Raw genomic sequence first — 27,308 nt, 5'->3', positions numbered from 1 at the left:
TTTAAGTGGCTGTAAATCACAGCCAGTAAGCTAATCAGGAGGCGGAGTGGGCGGGGCCGAACCACGGATCCCTGTGTGAATGGACACACAAAGCCGCGCCTCAGCTTGGGTGGGGGGTTGCGCAGGGGGCGCTGGCAGGGGGACCCCAGAATGGGAGGATTATGGCTACTCTGTGCAAAACCATTGCACAGACAGAGCAGGTAACTATGACATGTTAGTTAAAAAAAAACAAAGGTTTGATATCACCTTAACTACATTGGTTACAGGAAATATAAAAAAAAAATATCCAAAGCTGAACTCTAGATATGATCTTGTTTGCATAGTTACATTGGTCCAGCTTGTATGTACATCCCATACCCGAGGGACAGCTGTGAAAACCAACAATCACTGTAGTAGTTGCCATTACTACAGCAATTGTTGCCATCTTCTGGTTCCTGTGCCAAACAGCTGCTCCACTTCATAATGGCCACAGATGGTCGCACGCTCAGCACCTCTGCCATTCACAGAATGCTTTGCTTTTCTTCAATGAATAAAAATTCCATCCGTCCAATCGGAGAATGCCTTGAAGTCACCTTGTGAATGGCGGTGGTGTCCAGCGAGTGACCCATTGTAGTCAGTATGCAGTGGAGCAGCTGCTCAGCATGGGACTCGGAAGATTGCGGTTAGACCAGTGTAATAAAGAAGATTGGTTTTGATGTTGGATGAGTTCAGTTTCAAACCCGCATAATTTTCCAACCCTGCAGTTCAATGGTGAGCATTTGACACACAATCAGCCAATCAGCAGGGTTTAGATTACGTCATTGGTTACTTCTGCTAGCTCACCAAGTTCTCAGAGGAGTGGAGCTCTTTTCTTAGCAATGACATGGTACACACGCACAGGGGAAAGTTTAAATTGTCACCAGGAGAAAATAACTTTGACAGACATGAGTTGTATATCACATGTTCAGCAGGCTACTTGCTAATGGTGTTGGCTCGTTTGCCTTGCAGGCCCTCAGTATGGCACACTGGAAAAGGCTTGGCAGGCGTTCCTCACAGCAGCAGATGCCCTCAGCGAGATCCACGCGGAGCTCCGGAATCAGCTGTGGGACGAGGACAGTGGGAAGGTGCGAGACTGGCAGAAGGAGGCCTTTCACAAGCAGATGATTGGAGGATTTCGGGAGACGAAGGAAGCGGAGGATAAATTTAGTAAAGCTCAGAAACCCTGGGTGAAGAAGCTGAAAGATGTAAGTATGTCATGATAAAACTACAATCAGAATAAACACAGTCTTTTTAAAGCTCCACCCCCGCACAAATTAAAGCGGTTGTATACCCGCACAGAATTTTTTTGTTTTTTTAAACAAAAAAACCTGTAAGGCAAAGGCATAATGAGCTAGTATGCGGTGCATACTAGCTCATTATGAAATACTTACCTTAGAATGAGGTGTCGGCATCTGATACCGGTCCACGCCGAGGGAGCTGACATTTCCCCTTGGTGTGTCTTCCAGGTTCGCGGCTCCGGCGCTGTGAGTGGCTGGAACCGCGATTACGTCACGCGGGAGTCTTCTTGCCGGCAAGCTCCGGCAGCGTCTGCATGCAAGGTGAAAATCTCCTAAACCGTACAGGTTTAGGAGATTTTCATTTTACCTAGAGGTAAGCTTTATTATAGGCTTACCTGTAGGTAAAAATAAAAAGGGTATACAGCCACTTTAAAGATCATCCATTTACATCTGCGTTCGTTCAGGTCTGTTTCTTTTTAAATGGAACAAGTCTCTATTGTTCCATTTAAAAAAACAGAAGCGAACCCAAACAGATGTAAACGGACATACAATTCGTTTTTACATTGGTTGTTAGGAGCTGGCACCCGCCGGCGTCATTCACAACCAGTGACATCCCTTCTGTCAGCCAGCAGGTGCCAGCTCCTAACAACCAATGCTAAAATGGATGGAAAAGAACAATTGGTCTCTTTACATCAGTTTGGATCCTCTTCCTGAACAGTCGCTTATGTAAACTGATGATCACCTGTTTACATCGGTTTGCCCATTTTTCACCAATCAACAGATGAGTAAAAAAGAGTAAAAAACAAAAAAAACAGACAAGACGGTATTGCAAAACCCCCAGGCATCCAACCTCGTTTCCATTCCTTAGTTTTACATTCGCTAATGTAGCGGTACTATTGACCTTTTGTACACTATATGTATATATACACGTTATCTGAGGAATTATGCTATTCATGCACTTATTCTGTTGGACTACATTTTCTCAGTTCAGATTTCGATACAATGTGTTGGTTGCCTTTGTACTCTAAAGCTAAATAAAGAATTAGAAAAAAAAAAAAGAAAAACCGACAGACGTTGGAACGGCCGTGTGAAAGGACTCTAATGCCCTGTACACACGATCCGAAAATCAGACGACGGATCGTCTGACTTTTTTCGCTTACTAGTTGCAAGTAGAAATTAAATGGGTTACTAAAGTCACGAAAATTCTCATACGACAGAGGAAAAAAAAAATTGGAACTGATGTCATGTGTTGTAGTGTATTTGTATTGTATTTTCGGACGACAACTGTACTGACTGAACTAAAATCTTACGATCTGGTATCGTACAAGGAAAACTTTCGTGTTTGTCCGATCGAATAATATCGGATGAACTTTCGTGATCGGCTCTGTACTAACAATCCAATTATCGTACGATCGCGTCAAAAGCGGTATTTTCCGTCCAATTTTCGGATTGTGTGTACAGGCCGTTAGGCTAGGTTCACACCTATGCGTTTTGCTGTGTGTTTTCAGGTTTGCAGAAATGTACTACAGTCCTTTTAACATGATTTCTTATGGGTCACATTCACATCTGTGCATTTTTCAAAAGGTTCATTTTTTTTTTTAAAGGGTCAGGGACTTTTTTTGCCTACAACAGGTTGCGTTTTCAGTTTTATAGACTTAAAATGGAAATGCATAAAAAAAATGCAGTGCTTGCATTTTTGATGCATTTCTGCTTTTTTATTGACAATACACATCCCAAAAATGCAGAACGCATTAGAAATGCATGTGAAAAAACAATGCGCAGGGAAAATTAATCAACCTTAATCTGCATAGGCGTGAACCTAGCCTAAAGCTGAAAAGAGAAAGGTAATTCTAATCCTTCCCAGCTTTATCCAAAAACAAAAAAAAAAATTGAGGCTATGCATGCTTTATTGACCTTCTCCCCCCCACCCTTGTGACCGTGTTCTGGCTTGAAAATTGGGTTCTGAATCCTGGGAGTGGTTGAAGGGGGACGTGCTCCCCCAAACAACAATAACAAGTTGGTGGATCATATTGGGTCTAGTAATGACGGTTGATTTTTAGGATTTTTGGAGACAGAGGTACAGTAGCAGAGGAACTGGCTCGGTTAAAGCTTAATAAAGCAATGGGCCCTGATGGTATTCATCCCAGAGTTCTAAGAGAACTTGGAGATATAGTTGTTGGACCATTAAAGGATCTTTTTAATCAATCTCTTCTAACAGGAGAAGTTCCCCATGACTGGCAGGCAGCTAATATTGTACCTATCCACAAGAAGGGCAGCGAGGTAGAAGCTGGCAATTACAGGCCAGTGAGTTTAACATCAATTGTAGTGAAGTTAATGGAATCACTCCTAAATAGAAGGATCATTGATCACATAAAAATACACAGCTTGCTGGACTCAAAGCAGCATGGCTTTACTGGGGGCAGATCATGTCAGACTAATCTGATTGCATTTTTTGACCATATTACCAGTGTTTTGGACCAAGGGGGTGCTGTGGACATATCTTGTTTTCAGCAAGGCATTAGAATACAGTTCCTTATAATAAACCAATACAAAGTTGTACAAGCTAGGGCCCATCCCCCTGTCAGAACACAACAGCTCAGCAAGGGTGATCGCTGAACTAACGTTTGATCGTTAGTACAGCGGCTCCGACCGGAGCTGACCCTTTTTTTTTTTTTTTTCATTCAACCCGCTGGGTTGAATGGAAAAAAACGAAGTGTCTACCAGGCTTTACATATACTTTGATGCCTTTAGCCAGCTTTTAGATCTATGCAATTCCAGTGAGTTTTCCAGCAGAAACAAAATTACTCCTCTTAAGGCTTGTTTACACTTGCTTCGATTTTAACACACATTAAAGCACCTACTGCTTCGACATGCTTTTCTGATGTGTTTTTGATGCTTCTGTGATGCTTTTCTGAAGCTTGGCAAATGCCCTGTGTATGTTGATTTTCTTTGTTTTAAAGGGTCTCAATAGAACCTTAGCTCAGTAATACCCCCATCTCATTAGTACCTTTTAGTCAGCAGATTCCTGGCTCAGTAGTGCCTCCAGCTCTTCTTATGCCCTACTCCGTAGTACCGCCAGCTCTGCTGATCCCCCACTCAGTATTAACCTTAAGCTCTGCCGATCCTCTGGTTTGCTGATCCTTTTCTCTTTCTAGTGCCCGCTCACCACCCGCTTTATTGCTCCCATGCTGCACACCATGACCATGTGTGACATCTACTTCTCCCGCCCTGGTCCCCAGGCTCTGCTGATTCTCAGCCACTCAGTCCTTTCTCTCTACAGCATCTGCTCACCTTCTGCTCTATTGCTCACATGCTGAATACCATGTGTGACATCTGCTAGCTTCTTCTGCTCTGGTCCCCCAGCTCTGCTGCTCAGTCCTATATCTCCGGTCCCCACTCACCCGTGTGGTAGTTGCTCTGCTCCAGACCCCGCCTATCTTCCTGCTGCACACCAGGTGTGACGTCTCCCCCAGGCACACCCAGAATACTGTGTGTGTGTATAATAATATATATATATATATATATATATATATATATATATATATATATATAATATATATATATATATAAAATAATTTTCACATGAACCAGAAGTGACCACTGATGTCTTTCTGATTTGCTTGTTGGTTTCCCAGTGCATCCTGGGATATCTCATACCTTCAGAACAAAGCAAAGCTACCTCTGAATAAAAGCCCCTCAAATGTTGCAGGTGCTGCTAGCGAGCTTTGTGATAGACTTCTGTGGAGGCTTTGGAGATGCTTTGAAGCACCAAGAAGGTGACATGGGATATCATTTTTGAAGCAAACACAACTATAAGCTAACCATTATTTTTAAAAATTTTTTTAAAACATTTTTTTGAGATGTGATTTGATTGGCATTCAGAATGCTTTAAATACTTCCGAACCGCCCCCCCCCCCACAATGTACTGCGGACGGGAGGCCCATACAGGCACAGCGACGTACTGGTACATTGCTGCCTGGTTCTGGGCTTAGGATGCGCACATGCGCCCCCCATCAACATCCGATTGTACACAGCGGGAGTTTGTCAGGTCCCCTTCCAGTGATTCGTGGCCAGGACTTGCTGATAGGCCAATCACAGCCCAGCATTAACAATCAACACAGGGCTCTTTACAGAGGGAATGATCTCTCCTGGCCAATGTTATTAGTACAGTGACAGTGTACTGCATAGTATTATCACTGATCACTGTATTAGTGTCACTGGTGATGTCAGTGACAGTCATTTCTGCCTCAGTGTCTGTTGGTGTCAGATTTCCCACCACACTATCACAGACCCATTACAAGTCGCTGATCACTGCCATTAGTAGAAAAAAAAATAAAAATTAAAGCGTTTGTGTGTGTATGTATATGTGTGTATATATATATATATATATATATATATATATATATATATATATATATATATATATATATATATATATATATATATATATATATATATATATATATATATATATATATATATATATATATATATATATATATATAGTAGTTTGTAGACGCTATAACTTTCACACAAACCAATTAATGTACACTTATTGGAATTTTTTTTAACCAAAGACATGTAGCAGAATACATTTTGGCCAAAATTTTTGAAGACGTTTGATTTATTTTAATTTTCTTTAATTGAATATATTTTATAGTAGAAAGTATAAAATATTTATTTCGTTTTATATAATAAAAAATTAAAAACGTTCAAATACCATCAAAAGAAAGCTCTGCGTTCAAAAAAAAAAATACAAATTTTGTTTGGGTGCAGCGTTGCATGACTGTGCAATTACCAATTAAAGTAGCACAGTGCTAAATAGAAAAAAATGGCCTGGTCATGAAGGGTGTAAATCCTTCCAGACCTGAGGTGGTTAAAGCATGTCCAATGGCACATTTTGAAGTAAGTGTAAGCGAGCCATTAGAGCGGCGTTCCACCCAAAAGTGGAACTTCTGCTTATTTGCTTCCCTCCGGTGCCACATTTGGCACCTTTTTATGGGGGAAGGGGGGACCTGTTCTTGATGGGTCCCCCTTTCCCAATTCCGGTGACGGCGGTGCGACTCTCGGATGTTCACCCACCTTCCTGTGCCGCTGGGCCAATTTGAAAGCGCAGCGTGCTTTGTGCATGCGCAGTAGGGAACAGTCAGTCTGTTTTGTATCCCTTAGTGGAGATGACGGCAGCACCTGACAGCCGATCCGAAGATCGGCTGCGGGTGCCGACATCGCGGGCTCCCTGGGCAGGTAAGTGTCCTAATATTAAAAGTCAGCAGCTACAGTATTTTATACTTTATATTTTTCCCCAGGCTGGAACACCTCTTTAATGTTTGCTCTTAGGAAAAAAATGAATTCCAATCGGTGAGCGTGCTGTGCTGCAGCAATTACAATGATTTGTAGCTCAGTCGCTGAGCAATTTACTTTTTGCAGCATTCGGATCGAGCTACAGAATCGCCAACTTCAAATAGCTTCTCATTTTATCCAATTCATCTACTAGTGCTCATGGCTTACATGTGATTTCTGGCTGTATAAAGGAGAGAAAGTAAGCCGATAATTTTGTACTTGTTGCAGATCTTTGCTGCGTTGTGCGTCTTGATGTGGCTCTTATTTCATACTGGGACACAATGGCGCGGTTTGCAGGAAATTCCACCAACCGTTCGCGCACTTGCCTTGAACATGGTTTTTAGTAAACAGCGATCATGAGAAGTGTGCAATGGTTTATAAATAATAAAGTGCTTATGGTGATTTCCTGGAAATATGAAAATATTTTTGTGAATTCATTGAACAAAACAATTTCTATTCTAGAAAAGCAGGATGCCAATGGCTAGGAAAAGGTTTTCCGATATTGGACACCAGAGACTAATTATTCTTCATAACCTGGACATGTTGAACTCAAAATGTTTTGAAGTTCTGGAGTTCAGAAGGGTTAGAACATTGTTGTCTGTCCCAGGATTTTTAATTTACTTCCTGTCCCCGTGACACGCAGGGCAAGTCTGTAAGTTAAAGCGATACTAAACACACACTGTTTAATTTACATTGTGCCTTCTATTTGTGTATGTGGATGATTGCACTGTGATTATTTTAATAAAAAAAAAAAAAAAGTACCTCTTTTCTAATCGATATGCATGACCCAGATCTCTCCCAGCCTGTCTGCAGGGAAACATAAGCAGGAGAATCTTCTAGTCCTCTACTAATGATCACATGTTAAAAAACAAAACAAAAAACAGCCTTTGGAATCCAGAGTAAATATAAAATCAAACGGTTTTAAATTGTCATGCAAATATCTATATATTTGAATCTTATTTTTTGGCAATAGCAGGGTGTGGGCGGATTTCTGCCAGTCACATCCTGTTTCACACCCTCTCCACCCTGTATTCTTGTAAAGAGGGAGATGAAGCCTCCATTAATCTACATGTAATATCCCATCCTCATTGTGTTGAGCTGGTTAGTGGGCATAGAGGAGGAAGGGAGGGAGTGGGCTGTCATTTACCATTGTGTACACGCCCACATGTGTCACTCTATAGTCACATGGGCTGCTCAGACGTGATGGGGAGGAAATGCTTAGCATAGAAACTCACTGAAAACTGAGCATGTGCAGAGCTGCCACCACAGCTGCAAAATCTCTAGCTGAATTGGGAACATGAAAAGAAAGTGGGGCTAGAGAACAGCAGGATCAACCAGGTTTTTTGCACAATACGGAAAACGAATCCCGTAGTGACAGAGTATGAATAAAATGCAATACACCATTTATTGATTTTTTTTTTTATGATGTAAGTAAAAATAAATACTACCAATAAACTGTTTTAAATTGTCAAACAAATCTATATTTTAATCTTTATTTTTGGCAATAGGAAATAAAAAAAATGTGGAGTGATACTGAACTTTAAATTGGTAGCCACTAATAAACCCAAAATGAAAGAGAAAGATCACTCAGTAGAATAAAAATCCAAAATGTATTATGACAACTTTATAAAACCACTAAAGTCATGAAATAGATTCAAGACGCTAAGTACATAATCTGCATCCCGAGTGGATCTCCCAGCCTCCATGTAGGTAAGGGATCAGATTCCAGGATCGGCACTGGCACCAGTGGAATCTATACAACTGAGCAGATTTATGAGATATGGGGATGACATACCCACCGAAGATTACTTGGGTCTATCAGTACATATAAATATCTGACATTATTACACGCACTAAGAGCCCTCCCTACCCCCCCGTATAACCTTCTGCAATTGGTATGTTTCTTGACCTTAGGGCAAGTTCCTTTGTTTGGCTGAAGTATTTTGGACGTATTCTCGATCTGGGGCTATTCGTGCGCTGCTTTCTCTTATCTCCCCTTTCCTCTTCATGTTGTGTGCTGGGCATTTCTTATTTCCCATTGAAACCTGGTACCAATAGGATCGCCTGAGGAAGCTATAGGCGAAACACGTAGTGATCCCTTGGTACTTTCACTTTCTGTGGGGCCCTAATATGGAAGACTACCCTTAATCCAAGTCACAAGTTTACCATGTTTATGGGCTTACCTACAGGTTATCTTGCGTATACATAGGATCTACCCACATGGGATGATACCATATGTACTTATTTTCTTGAATCTATTTCATGATTTTATAATGTCATAAAACATTTGGGGATTTTTATTCTACTGAGTGCTCTTTTTCTTTCGTTTTGGGTCTACTAGTGGCTACCAATTTAAAGTCCAGTATTACTCCACGTTTTTTCTTTGCTTCTCACATTTGGATTTGGATGTGGTGCCGCATTCTGAGTTATATCAACACCTTTTCGCATTATGTTTTTGGCAATAACATGGTGTGGGCGGATTTCTGCCAGTCACATCCTGTGTAACACTCCCTCCAGCCTGTATCTTACAATAAGAGGGAGGGGAAGTCTCCATCAATCCAACATGTAATATCCCAACCCCATTGTGTTTTAGTTGGTTAGTGGGCATAGAGGAGGGAGGGAGTGGGCTGTCATTTACCACACTGTATACACCCATATGTGTGACTCTATAGTCATATGCACTGCTCAGATGTGATAGGGAGAAAATGCTCAGCATATAAACTCATTGAAGACTGAGCATGTGCAGAGTTGCCAACACTGCTCTGCAAAATCCCCAAATGCACTGGGGACATGGACAGATGGTTGGGATAAGGAACAACAGGATAAACCAGGATTTTTGCATAATACAGAAAACCAATCTCATAGTGACAGAGTGAGTATGAACAGCATGTAATACAGCATCTACTGATCGTTTTATGTGGGTTTAGTGGCACTTTAAACTTCTGTTGTCTTCCACTCTAGAATACATCCCTCATATATTTGTTTAGAGCTGCCTTTCTCAACGGTTTTACCAAAGGAACCTCTAAAATTTCAATTCTTACTAATTAGGGGGCAGTGCCAAAAAATGCCACATTGGTGGCTAGTAGGAAAAATGTCCCTCTTAGGGCACTTTCCTTTCACACTGGGGCGGGGGGGACACGTCGTCAGTAATGCGCCGCTATTTTTAGTGGCGCTTTACCGTTGTTTTAGCGGTGCTTTTTGGCAGGTAGCCGGGTGCTTTTAACCCCCACTGGCGGACAATGAAGGGGTTAATAATGCCCACAAAGCACTTTGCAGGCGCTTCAGTGGCGCTGCCCATGGATTTCAATGGGTAGGGCATTTTAGGAGCGGTGTACACACTGCTCCTATAGCGTCCCAAAGATGCTGCTTGCAGGACTTTAACATCCCGCACGCGCACTGCTCCAGTGTGAAAGTACTCTCACACTGGAGTAACAGGAGAGGCGCTTTGCAGACGCTATTTTTAGTGTAAAGAGCCTCAGTGTGAAAATAGCCTTACAGTGGTGGTCAGAATGACCACTAAGAAGATTTAATTGGTCTTCTGCTGCTGGTTCTATGCAGCTTGGCCTGAAGCTGTTTGGGCACCATGGGATGGGAAGTCAATAAGCCACACTTTAAAGAACCCCTAGAAACCTCTGGAGGAACCATATGGTTCCACGGAACCCTTTTTGAGAATGGCTACTCTAGAGAAATTACGGGCTTCCTACGATTCAGTTACTGGCCCCAATGGCTGTCCGGCATGCTTCATCAGCGTCTCAAACAAATCCCATTTGCACCAGCAGCACCATTCCGAATCCAGCTTGGATAGATTTATACTTCCTTTAATCTTCATTTCCTTGGATCGTGCTTCAGAGGCTATTGACAGGTGGAGAGAAGGAGATGTGACACCTCACCGCCTGTTATAACCTTATTTTTGCCGACAAACGCGTTTGCAATGCTTATCCATTTGCTTGAGTGTTTTGTGTTCGGAAGGCTTGCCACCTACAAATCTCTACACATTAGGCAGAGCAAAGCATTGTGACCACGGCGTGTAAACGCTCTCGTCCACAGCTTGTGGAAATTTTAAGGAGAGGCGGTTGGGGGCAGCAGAAACACATAAAGCATGTCTAAATATAAAGCTTAGGAGAAGAGGTATTATACTTCACTCCCCCTTGGTCCTTGCCTCCTACTTCCATGCAGTTCCAGCAATGAAACCTCCTGGCAGTGTCTACTGCATTCAACGCTTTGGAGATTGTCAGATGCCTACATAGGTCTATCATGCCATGGCACCTTCTTCTGACCTTTGTCACTGCTGTGTCCTGTAGTAATATTTTGCTTTGTTTTTTTTTTTTAAATATATACTATTGGAGCAATAAATAGATGAGCCTAAAGCGGTAGTAAACATCGCCATTTTAATTTATTTTTTTAACCCTTTCATGACTAAGCCTAGTTTTGAAATTTGGTGTTTACTTATTTAAAGTCAGCAGCTACAGTGTTTGTAGCTGCTGACTTTTTAAAAAAAATTATAGTGGCCGGAATCCCGCTTTTAAACACTAAACCTTTTTCTGACATTTGTTGGTTTCAAGTTAAAATCCGTATTTTTTGCTAGAAAATTACTTAGAGCCCCCAAACATTATGTATATATTTTTAGCAGAGAATCTAGGGAGAATAAAATGGAGATTGATGCAATGTTTTATATCACACAGTATTTGTGCAGCGGTGCTTTAAATGCAAATTTTTGGGAAAAAGGACATTTTCATGAATTTTAAAAAATCCAAACAGTAAAGTTAGCCCAATTTTTTTGTATAATGTGAAAGATGATGTTACGCCGAGTAAATAGATACCAAACATGTCATGCTTTATAATTGCACGCACTCGTGGAATGGCGACAAACTACGGTACCTAAGAATTTCCATAGGCAACGCTTTAAATTTTTTTATGGTTACCAGGTTAGAGTTAGAGGAGGTCTAGTGCTAATATTATTGCTCTCGCTCTGACAATCGCGGCAATACCTCACATGTGTGATTTGAACACCGTTGACATATGCGGGCGCGACTTCCGTATGCATTTTCTTTGCTGCGCAAGCTCACGGGGGTCCTTTTAAAAATGTATTTTTTTCTTATTTATTTTTATTTTTATAAATTGTGTTTTTAAAAAAAAACTTTTTTTTGATGACTTTTATTGCTGTCACAAGGAATGTAAACATCCCTTGTGACAGTAATAGGTGGTGACAGGTACTCTTTATGGAGGAATCGGGGGTCTAAAAGAAGTCTCCTTTGCACTTCAAAGTATTCAGATCGCCGAAAACGGCGATTCTGAATACTGTGTATATTTTTAAAACGGGCGCCATTGGCAGCCGAGTAAACGGGAAGTGACGTCATGACATCGCTTCCGCGCTTACAATTAGAAAGCTGGAACAAAGCCGCCCACTGCGTTAGCGTCCCTTCACGCTCCTCCGGTATAATAGCCGAGCGGCTTTTAGCCGGATTGGTTGTTATACTTGGATAGCCGATCGCCCGCTGTAAACAACGATACCGGGATGATGCCTGCAGCTGCGGGCATCATCCCGGTATAACCCCGGAAAGCCGAGTACGCACATCTGCGTACGCTCGGTGGGAAGGGGTATAAACCCTGCAAGGTAAAGGCTTAATGTGCTAGTATGCGTTGCATACTAGCGCAATATGAAATACTTACCTTAGAACAAAGCCCTCCAGTGGCGCATTTGTCACAGCTGAGAAGGCTTTTATCTTCACCTGGTCTTCCTTCTGGATTCACATGCTCCATCTGTCTGATTGGGCGCGGCGGGATGAAGTCACTTCCGTGCATGCGTGTGGGAGTCATGGATTGCAGCACGGGTATGCCGTCCCTTCAGAGGGCATGCGCCATTGACATCACCTGGCTTCCTGCAGTGTTAATATCTCCTAAACAGTTCAGGTTTAGGGGATATTCACAGAATGTAAAGGTCAGCCTTTTTATAGACTTACCTGGTAGGTACAAGTGCAAAAAAAGTTTACTTCCGACTTAAATAAAACAATGTTGTTTGTGTGAGTTATTCATTTTTTTTTTTTTTTTAATACCTTTTCTTTGTTTAGTCATTGTTTGTACATGGGGGCAGTCATATTTTCCCACCAAATACTCAGGGTTCATATGCCGTTCCTGCATATGCATGGGGGTTATGGAGGCACACGGATGGACCGGCAGATCAGCTTTTAACTGACCTAAGTACGTGTACGCCTTATGCTGACCAGATTTTCGGGGGGGGGGGGGGGGTTTGCAGGGGAAGACTCTCTTGGATACAAATATATTTTGAGTAACCCCTTCTGATAGATCGGTGTCCCGTATTGTCCTCTAAGAGCGATTTATCAGCCCTTCAAGCCCCAATGTGTTAGAGCAGAGACTGCGAGCCAGGCCTTCTCCAAACCTTTGGAGTGATCAAACTGGTGGCCAGCATATGTCTCACATACACCTCCCTGCCCTCCAGAGAGGATCTGTCTCAAGGCTGCAGCACTGTAAACTCTACTGGCTGTAATGCCATTGCACATATTACCTGAATATTTTCCAAATGTTAAATATTAACCACTTGCTTACTGGGCACCTAAACCCCCCTCCTGCCCAGACCAATTTTCCGCTTTTAGCGCTCTCACTCTTTGAACGACAATTGCGCGTTCATACAACATTGTACCCAAATGAAATTTTTATCATTCTCCCCCCCCCCCCACAAATAGAGCTTTCTTTTGTTGGTATTTGATCACCTCCGGTGTTTTAATTTTTTGTTAAAATTAAAAAAGACCGAACTTTTAAAAAAAAAAATACAAAACCATTTTTTATATTTTGTTAATAAATTTTGCACACAGGTAATTTTTCTCCTTCATTGATGTACGCAGATGAGGCGGCACTGATGGGCACTAATAAGGCGGCACTGATGGGCACTAATCGGCGGCTCTGGTGGGCACTGATAGGCATTGATAGGTGGCAGTGAAGGGCACTAATAGCTGGCACTGATGGGTGGCAGTGATGGGCACTGGGTGGCAGTGATGGGCACTGGTAGGTGACTGATGGGCAGCACTGCTAGGTGGCATTGATTGGCACCACTGGTGGGTATTGATAGGTGGCACTCGTGGACACTGATTGCTGGCACTGTTATGCACTGATTCATGGCACTGTGGGCACTGGCAGGCAGTACTGGTTGGCACAGATGAGGCGGGTTCGCCTCTTCCTCTTCAGGACTGATGTCCCTTGCACAGAAGCCGGTGATTGGCTTTATTTTCTCCTCACGCTGTCAGCGTAAGGAGAAAAAAAAAAACGATTACCGATCTTCTGTTTACATCACGTGATCAGCTGTCATTGGCTGACAGCTGATCACGTGGTAAGGGGCCGGGATCGACCCCTTACTCCAATCTGTGACCACCCGAGTCTCATTGACTCGGTGATCACAGCACAGTCCCTGCAGCGGGGGCAAGGGGAGCATGCAAAAGGGAAGGACGTCTATTGACGGCCTCCCGGCAAAGTAGATCCGCGCTGTAGCCGTCATTCGGCTATAGCGCAGAACTGAAGGAGTTAAGAAAAACCTTTTGCCTTTTTGTTAATTTCGTTTTAGTCTTTTGACTAAAATGCCATCTTAGTTTGTCGTGTTTTTAGTCTTATTTTAGTCGCCTAAAATAGTGTTCATTTTTAGATGACAAAATTAAAGTATAACTAAAGGCAAAACTTTTTTATTAGTTTTGGATAGAGTGGAGAGGGATTAGAACACCAGTCGTTTTTTTTATTGCAGTCTGTGCCCCCGTTAAGGAGATTCCCCCTTTCTATTTGTCCTGTTTACCATTATCATTTGAAAGTGAAAGTAAAAGAAAATCCCAAATTTTGGGTTGTCCCCTGAAAAGTAATAGAGGGGCAATCTTCCAATGGGGACACTAGTTCTGGTGACCTGGGGGGACCCCAAGAAATTCCCTTAATTTGCAGGGATTTCCTCTCACTTCCTGTTTGGCTATGGGACAGGAAGTGAAATAAAATCTCCACAATGGGACACAAATGGCAAAAAAAAAAATTAACAGGGGTTGTAGCCCTCCCTTACTCTATCAAGAATGAAAAAAAAAGTTTTGCCTATAGTTCTACTTTAACACTGTTGAATGTTCACTGTCTTTTGGGGGTTACATGTGACACCCTACAAAGTCTTTTTGTTTTCTATATTCTTTTCCTTCAAATACTCAGGCTTCACTTACTGATTTCCAGTGCATTGTAATGAATGCGTTTTACTGCTGATTCTCACAATGCAAATCTATATCAGCTGACTTCATAAAAACAATGCAATCTCTCTGTGGCTGATAACTTTTCCAAAACTGAGCATTTGGTCTGAGAAAACCATGCCTAAAGAAGGAAAGGATTGAACGTTGTCTGTTTCTGCTGAATCGGGCAAATCCTTGGGTGGCGCTGAAGGCACCATGTGGTTCAACAAATGTCGATCTGAGGATCGAAGGTGAAAAGCGAAACATTTTTGACCAAACGGTGACTGCAGGTCAATTAGCCACAGTCACTGTTTGGGAGTTCTGACAGCCATGGGTGCCCGCTATCAGAATATAATAGCCCATTGTGCTGTAGGGCATGGATGGCGGTATCTGTTTCTTTCTTTCGTTGTGGCTAATCTTTACATGTAATAAAATATATAGCTTGTAAAAATGTGTGATCAAACATTTAGGCTGCATTCACACCTGAGCGTTTCAAAGTCGTGAGATTTTACCGCCATTTTGCTGCATTTTTGTTCAGGTCACCAATGTAAAATGCAGAAAAACGCCTGTAATCTGCCCCAAAGAAGCTGTTTTTTTGAGCTTGGGGCGTTTTTCAGGCATTTTTGCTTCCTGTGACAAAACGCTCAGATGTGATCAGGTGCCATTAAAATTAATGGGATTTGGCTTGTTGGGCATTTTTCAGGCGTTGTTTTCGGGTGTTTTGCGAGCTGAAAAATGCTGAGGTGTAAATGCAGCCTTAGGGTAAGTGGCAGTGTTAAAGTGGTTGTAAACCCACTTTGAAAAAAACAAACAAAAAACTAACACCTGCAAGACAAAGGCATAATGAGCTAGTATGCATAGCATACTAGCTCATTATGTAATACTCACCTGAGATCGAAGCCCTGGATGTGGTGCCCGTACACAGCACCGGCCGGCGACATCACTCCCGGGGGTTACTTCCGGGTATCGCGGCTCCGGCCAATCAGAGCCGCAATGACGTCACTCCCGCATGTGCGCGGTAACGGCACACTCACTAAAGCAATGGCATATACGTGCCATTGCTTCAGTTTGTGTCAGTGTGCATGTGCCGATGACGTCAAATACAGGGGATATCTCCTAAACTGTGCAGGTTTAGGAGATATCCGGGGTAGCTACAGGTAAGTCTTATTATAGACTTACCTGTAGCAAAAAGTGGTCTGTAAGGGTTTAACTTCTTTTTTAATTACTGTCATAGAGTTGGGTGCTCATTATGTTTGGGTTGCTTCATTGCTCTTTCTCTCTCCAGGTGGAGACCTCTAAAAAGAAGTACCATGCAGCTCGGAAGGATGAGCGCGCAGCACAAGTTCGAGAGGATCACGCAAAAGCAGATGCGTCGGTGTCACAGGAACAGATCTGTAAACTTCAGGAGCGGGTGGAGAGATGCACCCAGGAAGTAGAAAAGGTTAGAGGCTGGGCTTGACAGCGAAGAACACAATGGGATTTAGGGAAATAGTTTTGTTCGGGGTTTTTTGTTGTACGCAAAGAGTTAAATACAAAAAGGCGAAAGATTTATAGTTCTGTCTGAACAGCTCTAAAACGCCGCACTTCCTGTCTGGCAGAGGAGACCTGATTTTTCTCTGCGGCAGTTGAAGATTTACAGGTTTTGTCACTTCCCTAACCTGTGACTGAAAGGAGAAATGATGAGCTGCTCTATCCATCACTCTGCTCTCTCCTAATATTAGCATGCTCCTTAACTGGATCATAGCCCACACACACACACACACACACACGCATTCTGAGCTGTATACATTTAAAGAGGAAGTAAACCCTGATGGGTTTTACTTCCTCTTTATTTCCCTGCAAAGGTAAAGCATAATGGGCTACTATGCACCGCATAGTAGCCCATTATGTGTCACCTGAAAACGAAGCCTGCGATGTCACTGCTGTCCCCTCTAGCAGTGAGCGTCCATCTTCACCCCTCTTCCTTCTGGGTCCGCGAACTCCGGCTCTGTGACTGGCCAGGGTCTTGTGACGGCACATGCGTGTGGGAGCCGCCAGTCACGGCATGACCCTCTTTAGAAACGGCATGATCTGCCCTTTCTAAAGTGCGCATGCGCCGTAGTCATCAGCGCACGGCGTTATTGTAAATATCCCCTAAACCGTGGAGGTTTAGAAGATGTTTCCAGCACCTACAGGTAAGCCTTATTATAGGCTTACCTGTAGCTAAAAGTGGTTGTACAGGGTGTAATAATAATTACAGTGCTGCATTAATCTGTCTTTTTTTTTTTTTTTTTTTTTTTTTTTTAGTCTGCCTCGAGTACCAAGAAAAACATAATGACTGCAATTGCTGACCTCCTTCTGTACCTACTCAATACTAGGTTGTTTCTAGCCTAAATTGAACTCCCAATTCCTGATTTGAATACTAGTCCTGTGTTACTGATACAAGTAATACTGGAACCAATGGATCAACATGGAAATGGGGCAACTATCATTTTTAGGGGAGGAGGTCTGGAATGAAATGCGTAGGCATCAGAGTAGTGGCAATGAATGCAAACATGACTCTCCCTCTTCTATGATCAGTCTGCCTCAATCATATATATTTTATTTCAGGATAAAACTGCCTATGAGAAGGCTCTGGATGAGTTGAACAAATACAACCCTCGCTATATGGAGGACATGGAACAACAGTTTGAGAGCTGCCAGGAGGCTGAGCAGAAGCGTCTCCGTTTCTTTAAGGAGATGTTGTTGGACTTTCACAAGCATCTCGATCTCTCCAGCAAAGAGAGGTAAAAAAAATGGCATGTCTGTATGTTAAGGGTCTTCCTTATTGAGCCATGAAGGAGCATGGTTTCCCAATGATAATGAACACGTGCAGAAGGACAAAGCTTAGGCCGGCCATATATGGTCCGAATCTCAGCCGGTTCAGCAGGAACCGGCCTAGATTCAAACCTTTAATGGGCAGACTGAATTTACTATCAACCCTGGTAAAACCAGCCTGCCGGATTCTCTTGCAATTATCGTTAACGGCTGCTATAGCTGCTAGCAATAATCATGGTCTTCTCTCACTGGGGATAGCTGCCCCTGGAGAAAACAATTGCGGATTCCCCTGTCAGCACTGTCTGTGTTGACAGGGGAATTGTGGTTGCAGGAAACAAAATACAGTTTGCACCGTGTATGGCCTGCCTTAGTTATAATAGAGTGTCCCCACTTCCTATGCAGCCGGGTGCTTCCTAAGATACCAGGATTTGGATCACCAGGTTTATCCATTCTATGATCCCATTATCTACATCTAACCCTGTTCTCCACCTAGCTCACATCCATCATGTTTGTTTTGTGTATTTCCCCTCCTGCAGCTTCCATGCTTTGTACAAAGACTTGTACCAAAATATCCAAGCCTCTGATGACCAGCAAGATCTAAAATGGTGGAAAAACACCCATGGACCAGGCATGGGTATGAACTGGCCTCAGTTTGAGGTATGTACCACAGTCTGTGGAAAGACAAGTCATACTTTTCATGGATTCCATTATTTAACCCCTTAGTGAAGTTGTTTTAAACAAATGTTAATGCCTGAACACAATTTAGCAACTTTGACATGTGTTAAACTGTACATATCCTTGCAACTACTTTGGGTCTTTGTGTATCCAGATGGATTATACCTTGTTTTTTTAGGACAAATTGGGCTTTCTTTTGGTGGTAAATGGTCATGGATATCTCCTGAATTTCATTGTTTTGGGCCAATTTTCCTTTGATAATAATATATATATTTTTTTATTTAGTTGCATTTTTCTTGCGATTACCATACAGTAGTTTACCACCAATGAACACCCCAAAATACATTTTCCTGTATGTTGTTTGTACCCTTAGTACAACCCAGAAACTAAATATTGTGTATTTGCTTTTCTCACCTAAAATACACTGACCTTGATACTAAAAAAAAAAACATCCATCTCAAAATATATTGCTATAGACCTTTGACCCTGACCTTTGACCCGAACACTAACCCTGGCACTGACCTATATGAAACCTTGATCTAGCTAACTTTTTCGTTTATTTTTTTAAAAGGAGACGCACAGCCAAAGTTCGTTTGGCTATACTTCTCCTGTAGATCATTTGCACTCCTGTGATCCGTTTTCAGCAGACAGCGTGCTGAAGTTGGCTGACGTCACAGAGCCGGTCCAGACTCAGTAAGGATCGCGACAATGAAGTCAGGATTCGCTCATATTCCTGGACCGGCACCCAGCTCAGCCTCTCAGCGAGCTTCTGAGAGCCTGAATCGGCCGCTCCCTCCCCTTCCACAGCCCAATGCTCCTGTGAGCGTGTTCCGGGGGGGGGGGGGGGGGGGGAAATGTGTGTGTCAGAGTAGAGAGCTACTGACAGTCAGCAGCTCTCTACTCAGGGAGCTGTCAGAGAATGGGTACTGCGGCGGTGTTAGATCGCTTGGTTCTCAGTGTTGGAGGCGCTAGGGGACAGATGCAGCATCGGACTGAGATTGGGAAAAAAAATGGATTCCCATACTTTTCTTTTAATTACATTTTTTTTTTTTTTTTTTTACACACTTTTGTTTGTTTACATCTTTCTCCCCTGCAAGGAGAGAAAGATGCAATGTATCTTTCCCTCCATTCAGAAAAGAAAGAAAGGACAAGGGCGGGCTTTACAGTGACTGATCACCGCAATGGCCAATCAGAGGATATCACAACAATCGGATGACCGAGAACCAGGAGTGCTGGGCTCCGATCGTTCGTGAGAAACCAGTCTCTGTGCTGGGAGCGTGCTGTGAGGTGCGCTCCCAGCACAACGAGAAGTACGCATATGCGGCCTCTTGGATAAAGGTCCGCTTCTGTGAGGCTGCATATCTGTGTACTGTTGGCAGTTAATAACCGTATGCTTTTTGGCAGGCCCAAACTGTAAACTTTTTTGCAGAGTTCTCTTTATAAGGGCCATTTTACACGGGCTGTCCGATCAGGTCTGCTTGTCAGTTTTTTCAGGAGGACCTGATCGGACCCTCTATTCACCCCTATGGAGCGGAGGATGTCAGCGGTCAATTGTCCACAGACATCCGCTGTTATCAGATCAGATCCGATCCTATCGGCAAAATCCAGACGAATGATCCTATTTTCCAGGCTGCCCCTTTGACTGTGCCACCTATAGGCAATGGCATACTGTGCTTAATGGTAGATCTGGTCTTGCCAAGCACATGTGTCTTGTAGGAGTGTGGTAGGGACATTAATGTGTATTAGGGCGTTATGCGGTAGATACTGATACGAAAGACTGACTTTTCGCTGTATAAAGTACTGTGAAATATAATATTCCTAAATAAGTAAGGAAATGAATCACAATTTATCATGTAGAGTAAATAGAAACCTTGACAAAGTAATTTCCTTCTAGCCGGATACTAGAAATTATCTTGGACTCCTAAAAAAAAAAAAAAAAATATATAGCGGTTACAGTAATATAGAGATAAACATCCTCCATTGTTTCCTGTGTTAAACTCGCGCTGAACTCTCTTGCCACTCTAAGTCCTGGCATCGCCTAAGTGGGTTGAGCAGTTGGACATTTTCAGGTAAAGAGAATCAATTGCATTTATCCACAAGTATTGATATTGCTGCATTTTGTATACTAAAGAAATGATATTTTTTCTCATTTTTACAGAGTTCTTTGTATGTTGAGGAACATATTTTATAATGCACACACCCTGACCTGTCCTATAACAATCACTAGGACGTTTTCCTTGCAGCGAGCTAGTATAGTTCTGAGCAAGGCAGCGTAGCACAGAGTCTGCAATTCCATCAGAAGCACATTAAGGGCTTATTACACTTGGTTCAAAATGTGGCATTGGACACGTTTTTTAAAGCGCTCTGAATGCAAATCAAAGCACCTACCACTAAATAAAATGGTAAGCTTGCAGTCTTGTTTACACGTTGCACTTTGCTTCACTTCATAAATGATACCCCATTTCTTGGTGCTTCAAAGCCTCCATAGAAGTCTGTGCCAAAGCTCACTAGCAGGCAGACCTGCAGCTTTTAGTCGGCTTTTAGTTTTACTTTTGTTTTGGAGGTATTGCAGGTATGAGATATCCCAGCATGCACTGAGAAACCAACAAGCGAACAAAAAAAAAAACAACATCAGCAGTCACTTCTGGTTCATGTGAATATATTCTGGGAGTGTCTGGTGCAGACGTCGCATCCGGTGTGCAGCAAAAAGCAGCAGGAAGGTGAGCGGGGACCGGAGCAGAGCAACTAGCAGATGGCACAGGTGGTGTGCAACATGGGAACGCTATATCGGAACATGAGCGGGGACCAGAGGGAGAGCATTGATCAGCAGAGCTGGGGGACCAAAGCAGGAGAAATGAGCAATGTCAGATGTGGTGCGCAGTGAGAGCAACAGAGTGAGAAATGAGTGGGGACCAGAGAGAGAGAGAGAGGAGGATCAGCAAACCAGAGGATCAGCAGAGCTGGGGGTTACTACTGAGCAGGGGATCTGCCAAAATGTGTGTACCAATGAGCTTGGGGATCTGCTGAGTGGGGGGTACTACTGAGCTTGGGTTCTGCTGGGCCCCTTTAAAACAAATAGAATATCAGCCCACACACACACGGCATTTGCCAAGCTAAATCTTTAAAGAGAGATCCTTGAAGCATCATCAAAGCATCAAAAACACATCACAAAAGCATGTTGAAGCAAATGTAAATGAGCCCTAAAGGCATGCTTACTCTAGCAAAAGGGATCACTTGTGAATTATAAGGGTATACGGGCCCATTCACCTCACTGCCTTGTGGTAATGCACTGAGCCCAGTGCTATTATTTGCATTTTCCAGGTATTTGTACATTGTAGGTAGGTAAGAGAGTAGACGCTAAGCAACCCACAGTAGTCTACAGAGGCCTATGCAGAGCGTAAGTAAATGATAATAAAAAATAGTAATAATAAACAGTGTGTCCCTCTAAGGCACAGATGTGTCAAAAGTATTGAGACTCCTGCATTTACATGCACAGGAACTTTAATGGCATCCCAGTCTTAGTCCGTAGGTTTAAAAATTCAAAAAGTGTGGCGCTATAAACTCCGTAAATAAGAAATAAATAAAATGAATCTAAATAATGAACACTCTTAAAATATTGAGTGATTACAAAGCAAACATTTCAGTGTGAACCAAAAGGTGCTTACGTGAAGAGAATGTGATTAGTAAACAAAACTTAAATACATTCACTAAATCCAATGATAAGTGAAAAAACATCACAAAACAGTATTAAATATAAAGTCCATGTCATAATGAGTGAGAAAAAAAAATAAATAAAATATATATAAGCAAAAAATCTGTGATGATGGTGCATAAACGATGATGAACAGGTGTCTCCTGAGCATGCAGAGGGGTTTTTTTGACCAAGCAACCTGGTAGGTGAATGGACCACAGGGAGACCAAACGTGCACAAAAGATTGAAATCAGTGCCAGGACCGTCACCAGGAATCATAGAGGCTTACCAGAGATAGTGGCCTGAAATAGCATATGCCAAAACAGGTCAAAAAGGCTTGATGACCGACAGGTCTGAATGTTATAACTGGTCAGATGTCATCGTCACACAGAAAAGGGGGGGAAGGGAATCAGCACGGCTTCCTCTTCAATGGATACACCATAAGCCAGGCGAATAATATGTGTGGCATGTGAGGAAAAAACACTCACATAGCGTGATAACGTTTTCAAACTTGGATTTATTAAAAAATAAATAAAAACAGACTCACATTTTTAGAAGAAGAAAACAGCATGTAAATCGTGTAGCGGTAGTCATGAGAGGTCCACCCGACATGTTTCAACTAAACAGTCATCATCTGGGGTGTGGACCCCCTCATCCCACCGCTCTTTATATAAATAAATGGTGACCCCCACTGGAAGTGTCTGAAACCGGAAGTACTTCGGATAGCCATCATTTCCGGTTCATAGGGGCATAAAAAGCAAATATGTTAGTAGTTCCTTGAAAACTAAAAGGGACTGTGTACATAGGAACCCATAATGTATTTTGAGCCCCGATCTGTAATGAAAACTAACTTATACAGTTTGGCATTGGTCCGGTTGCTCAATCCGGAAACCAAGCCTCACTGTCGATACCTAATACATAGTGAGTGGGAGCGCAGCGGCGCCGCCGCGCTCCACACTCAATGCCAAGCCTCGTTCGCGTGATGCGCGATGACGTCACGCGCAGGTTACAATAACATAGTGGGTGGGAGAGCGGCGGCGCCGCCGCGCTCCACACCCAGTGTCAAGCCTCACTTTCGTATTGCGCGATGACGTCACATGCAAGTCACAATGTCAACGGCGATGCGCTCGGGCTTTTTTTGTATACCATTAGTCCGTAGGTTTCAATATTGCGTTGGCTCACCCTTTTGCACTATAACGGCTTCAGCTCTTCTGGGAAAACTGACCACAAGGCTTAGGAGTGTGTCTATGGGAATGTTTGACCATACTTGCAGAAGCGCGTTTGTGAGGTCAGGGACTGATGTTGGATGAGAAGGCCTGGCTCGCAGTCTCCTCTCTAATTCATCCCAAAGGTGTTCTGTCAGGTTGAGGTCAGGACTCTGTACAGGCCAGTTAAGTTTCTTCACCCCAAACTCGCTCATCCATGTCTTTATGGACCTTGCTTTGTGCACTGGTCCAAATCATTTGGTGGAGGGGATTATGGTGTGGGGTTGTTCTTCAGGGGTTGGGCTTGGCTCCTTAGTTCCAGTGAAGGGAACTCTTAAGGCCTCAATATACCAAGACATGTTGGACAATTTCATGCTCCCAACTTTGTGGGAACAGTTTGGGGATGGCCCCTTCCTGTTCTAACATGACTGTACACCAGTCAGGTGCCTGAACTACTTTGGTGCAACTTTTGATGTGACTTTGGTACAGAGAATGTAAAGTCAGATCAAAGTCCTGCTCTAAAGTCGCACTGGAAATCATGTGACTTTGGAGACACGCTAATGTGAATGGAGCCTTACTACTTTTGTGAGTATCCATTTGTCTTTGGGGATTTCTATTTGGTGGTAATGCACGAGGAGTTTGCGCCCTTCTGTGTGTTTTTTTTGTTTTTTTTTGTTTTGTTTTGTTTTTTGTTTTTTTTTGTGCAATTGACTGAATAGTTCCTAATCTGTACAGGTCTGCATCTGAGGAAGCATTATGCATTGGAGCACCATTGGGAGAACCTTGGATTGAGCTCTAGAGTAGTTTTGGAGGACTGAGAAAATATTGGTACATACCTGAGTACAGCTGCCTACACTCATTCAGGTCTGTAGACAGTTGTACTCGGCTCCCGGGCACCAAAATACACCAACATGTTTACACTGTACAAAAGGAGGCGCCTGAGTTGCATGAGCCCCAATACACATTTGCTATGTTCCAGAGCTGCAGATGACCGATATTTTTTGATGTGCTTTTTTTATGGTCTCCAAAGTCTGTGCTGATCAGACCACAGCGGGGAAGGAGGTTTCTCAGTACTTATGTGTTTCCACTACAGGAATGGTCTCCAGAGACACAGAGGCCAATCAGCAAGAAGGAGCGTACCAGTAAAAATGTAGAAGAGGTGACCCTCACTGGCATTGTTCCAGCTAAGGATGGAGTTTCTCCAGGGACCCCCACCCAGCAGCTCAACAGAGGGTAAGAGATGATTCCTATTATTCCTCATACCAGCAGGGGGTTCAGAATAACATCTGGAGTTAAGTAAGTATAAGGCTTTATTATTATTATTATTATTATACAGGTTTTATATAGCGCCAACGGTTTGCACAGCGCTTTACAACATGAGGGCAGTCATTTCAGTTACATTACAATTTGGTACAAGAGGAATCAGAGGGCCCTGCTTGTTAAAGCTTTAGGGGGTTAAATTATCTTTAAACAAAAGGTTAAAGCCTTTTTTTCATTTTGGATAGAGAAAGGGAGGGTTATAACCTCTATCAGTGTCCCCGTTGGGTAGATTTCCCTTTTACTTCCTGTTTTATAGTCAAAACAGGAAATGGGAAATCCTTCCCAAGTGAGGGAATCCCTGATTTTATCAGAACTAGTGTTTCCATTGAAGGATTTGCTCTGTTTCTGTTATGGTGACAACTCAAAATTTGGGATTTTTTTTTCCCTTTCAGGGTTTACAGCACACAGGACAAAAATAGGGTAAATCTCCCTAACGGTGATACAGACCGCAATTAAAACAGATGTTCTAGTTTCTCCCAACTCTAAAAAAAAAAAAAAAAAAAAGTTTTGACTTTAGCTGTACTTTAGAGCTGACCTATGAGAACATTTCTTAATGCACAATTGAAATGCACATATTTGACTCTCCAGCCTTTTTTGTGATTGATACACCTCGACCAGACAGCACAGGCAGAAGGGTGGTACCCCTTTCTCAAAGAAATACTGTGCTGTCGCTTTCCTGAAAACTGATTGGACAATGAAGGAGCAGTAACACTGAAAAATCAGCAACTCCGCTCTCTCCATCTGTCAGCATGTTCCCTGCCATCCCATGTACACTGCAGCAGAACCCAGTTGGCTGTTAGTTCTGCCCCTCCTTTACCCAGTGTGAGTGCTGCTGTGTAAGGAAGACAGATTGATGTAATTCATATAATGTCGTTTTATCACCTGCTGGAGTTCAGTTTAGGCATTAAGCTATGGTTGGGGTTATGCTCAAAGTTTAAAGCGGAGCTCCGTATGGAAAAAACAAAGAGTTAAATCAGCAGCTACAAATACTGCTGACTTTTAATAGGATGCTTGCCTGTCCAGGGATCACTCGGTGCCAGCACCCCAAGCCAATTCTTCGATCGGCTTCAGGTGCAGGCGCCGGCAGTGAAGCCTTCAGGCTTCACAGGCAGTTTCCTACTGCGCATGCGTGAGTCACGCTGTGCTTTATGAATTGTCCCGTCTTCTGGGACACACACAGGTCCCAGAAGGCAGCGAGGAGGAGGGGCTGGATATGTCGTAGATCGCCGTGCAGCGATTTTACCCAGAAGTGGGTACCTGTCAAAACCAGGTACCCCCCAAAAAAATGTGCCAAATGTGGTAGTGGAGGGGGGAGGGTGCGAACAAGTGGAGCTTCCCCCTTTCGGGTGGAGCTCTGCTTAAGTGCATTTTAAGAATGGATAGTTTTTTTTTTTGTTGTTTTTTTTTTTTTTTTAGTCCCGACCATAATAAAGAGTAATGATATGCACTAATGGGAATCTTCCCACTGTGTCGTATTCCAACAACAGGCAGGCTTCCCAATCATCTGAATACACTGTTCAGCACCGCAGGCCATAGCCCACAGCGCTGATTGAGAGGACATTTTCCAGCAGGTGATCCTACAGAGGTCTATAGGTAGATCATCTTTTGTACAACCACAGCGCCCATACATAGATTGAAATTCATCCAGTTCCAACTGAGCCAGTCGAATTTCAATCCATCCATGGGCAGATTGAGTTACTGTTCAAGCTTAGATGATTTTTTTTTTTTTTTTTTGGTTGTTTTTTCAAATAATTTTTATTTAAGATTTTTTGCATTTATACAACAAAACAAACATTGTGGCAAAAACAACAAAAAAAGGTGTACAGAACACCAACCAGATATTCACAGGCTATCAAGTTATACATGCAGACTTCTAACCCTACAAAAGCCGTGTTTTAGTCAGACAAGCGAATATACAGAACTTGGAGAAAATAATACGTAGGATTTCATATTCGCATAAGTCAGGTAGTATCTCTACTGTCCTTTACATAATAGGAAGACCTGGAAAAGCATAAGTACTACTAAATATAGGAACCGGAGCATTCCCTATCAGCACACAGGTATGATTGTCCACCTTTTTGTAACTTAATCCAGTTGCTATGGTTGTGCACACTGCTACTGCAAGTTCTCATGATCACATACATCATACATACATGGGATACTTTCAGCTCCATTACAAGATTAACCCATATTGTAATAGTCTGAAGGAGTAGACCAGTAAATATTGGAACCAGACCTGGAGTTCGATTAATGTATAAAGCATAATTCCAGCCTAATACTAAATAGCCTTCATTTCCTATTCCCCCCCCCCTCCTGTATATACTTTCCTATTTTCAGCCTGGTCCAATCATGTGATCCCTTGTGTCAGTGAGCTGCAGGGGAGAGAGGAGATCGCCTGACAATGGCTGGGAAATCCAGGAGCCAGGATGTCACACACATGTTCCAGCCAGAGTTGGTGCTCCCTCCTCTCCCCTGCAGCTGCTGCTGACTGACACAGGGGAGCCTAATCGGGTGACTAGACCAGGGCAGGCCAAAAATGGGTAAGTATACACATTTTATTTTACACAGGTTAGTCAGTATAGGTAGCAGGATGGAGAGGGGACATTTTTAAGGCTAGTTAGTGTTGGGCAGAAATTCTACATTACCTTTTAGATGGTTAGAAGTTAAAGTCGCTGTCGCCTAAAAAGACAAACAAATTTGACCCTCTGCAAACGAGGACTACTACGAGGCAAACAAGTATTAATACATCTCCTGTGGTCTGTGCCCCAGATGTTTGTGGTCTGAAAGCTGCAGCAGCTTCAGAATCTTCCTAGACCATGGCCGCTCA

The 27,308-nt window shown here is 42.9% G+C and overlaps 1 protein-coding gene across 8 annotated transcripts in view; it reads left to right on the top strand.

The window, feature by feature from the left end:
- PACSIN3 (protein kinase C and casein kinase substrate in neurons 3) overlaps positions 1-27,308 on the top strand; it is a 170,627-nt gene that overhangs the window by 129,394 nt on the left and 13,925 nt on the right. For all 8 annotated transcript variants that reach the window (XM_073604350.1, XM_073604348.1, XM_073604349.1 and 5 more), the window contains 5 exons: positions 988-1,223; positions 16,080-16,235; positions 17,384-17,559; positions 18,127-18,247; positions 24,255-24,394. In XM_073604350.1, coding sequence (XP_073460451.1) covers positions 988-1,223; positions 16,080-16,235; positions 17,384-17,559; positions 18,127-18,247; positions 24,255-24,394 — 829 coding nt within the window. The remainder of the gene's footprint in view (positions 1-987; positions 1,224-16,079; positions 16,236-17,383; positions 17,560-18,126; positions 18,248-24,254; positions 24,395-27,308) is intronic.

This window comes from Aquarana catesbeiana, linkage group LG11 (assembly GCF_042186555.1).
Source record: "Aquarana catesbeiana isolate 2022-GZ linkage group LG11, ASM4218655v1, whole genome shotgun sequence".
NCBI classification, from domain to species: Eukaryota; Metazoa; Chordata; class Amphibia; order Anura; family Ranidae; genus Aquarana; species Aquarana catesbeiana.
Note: the sequence above shows the minus strand (reverse complement) of the source record. Positions and strands in the feature narration are given on the sequence as shown.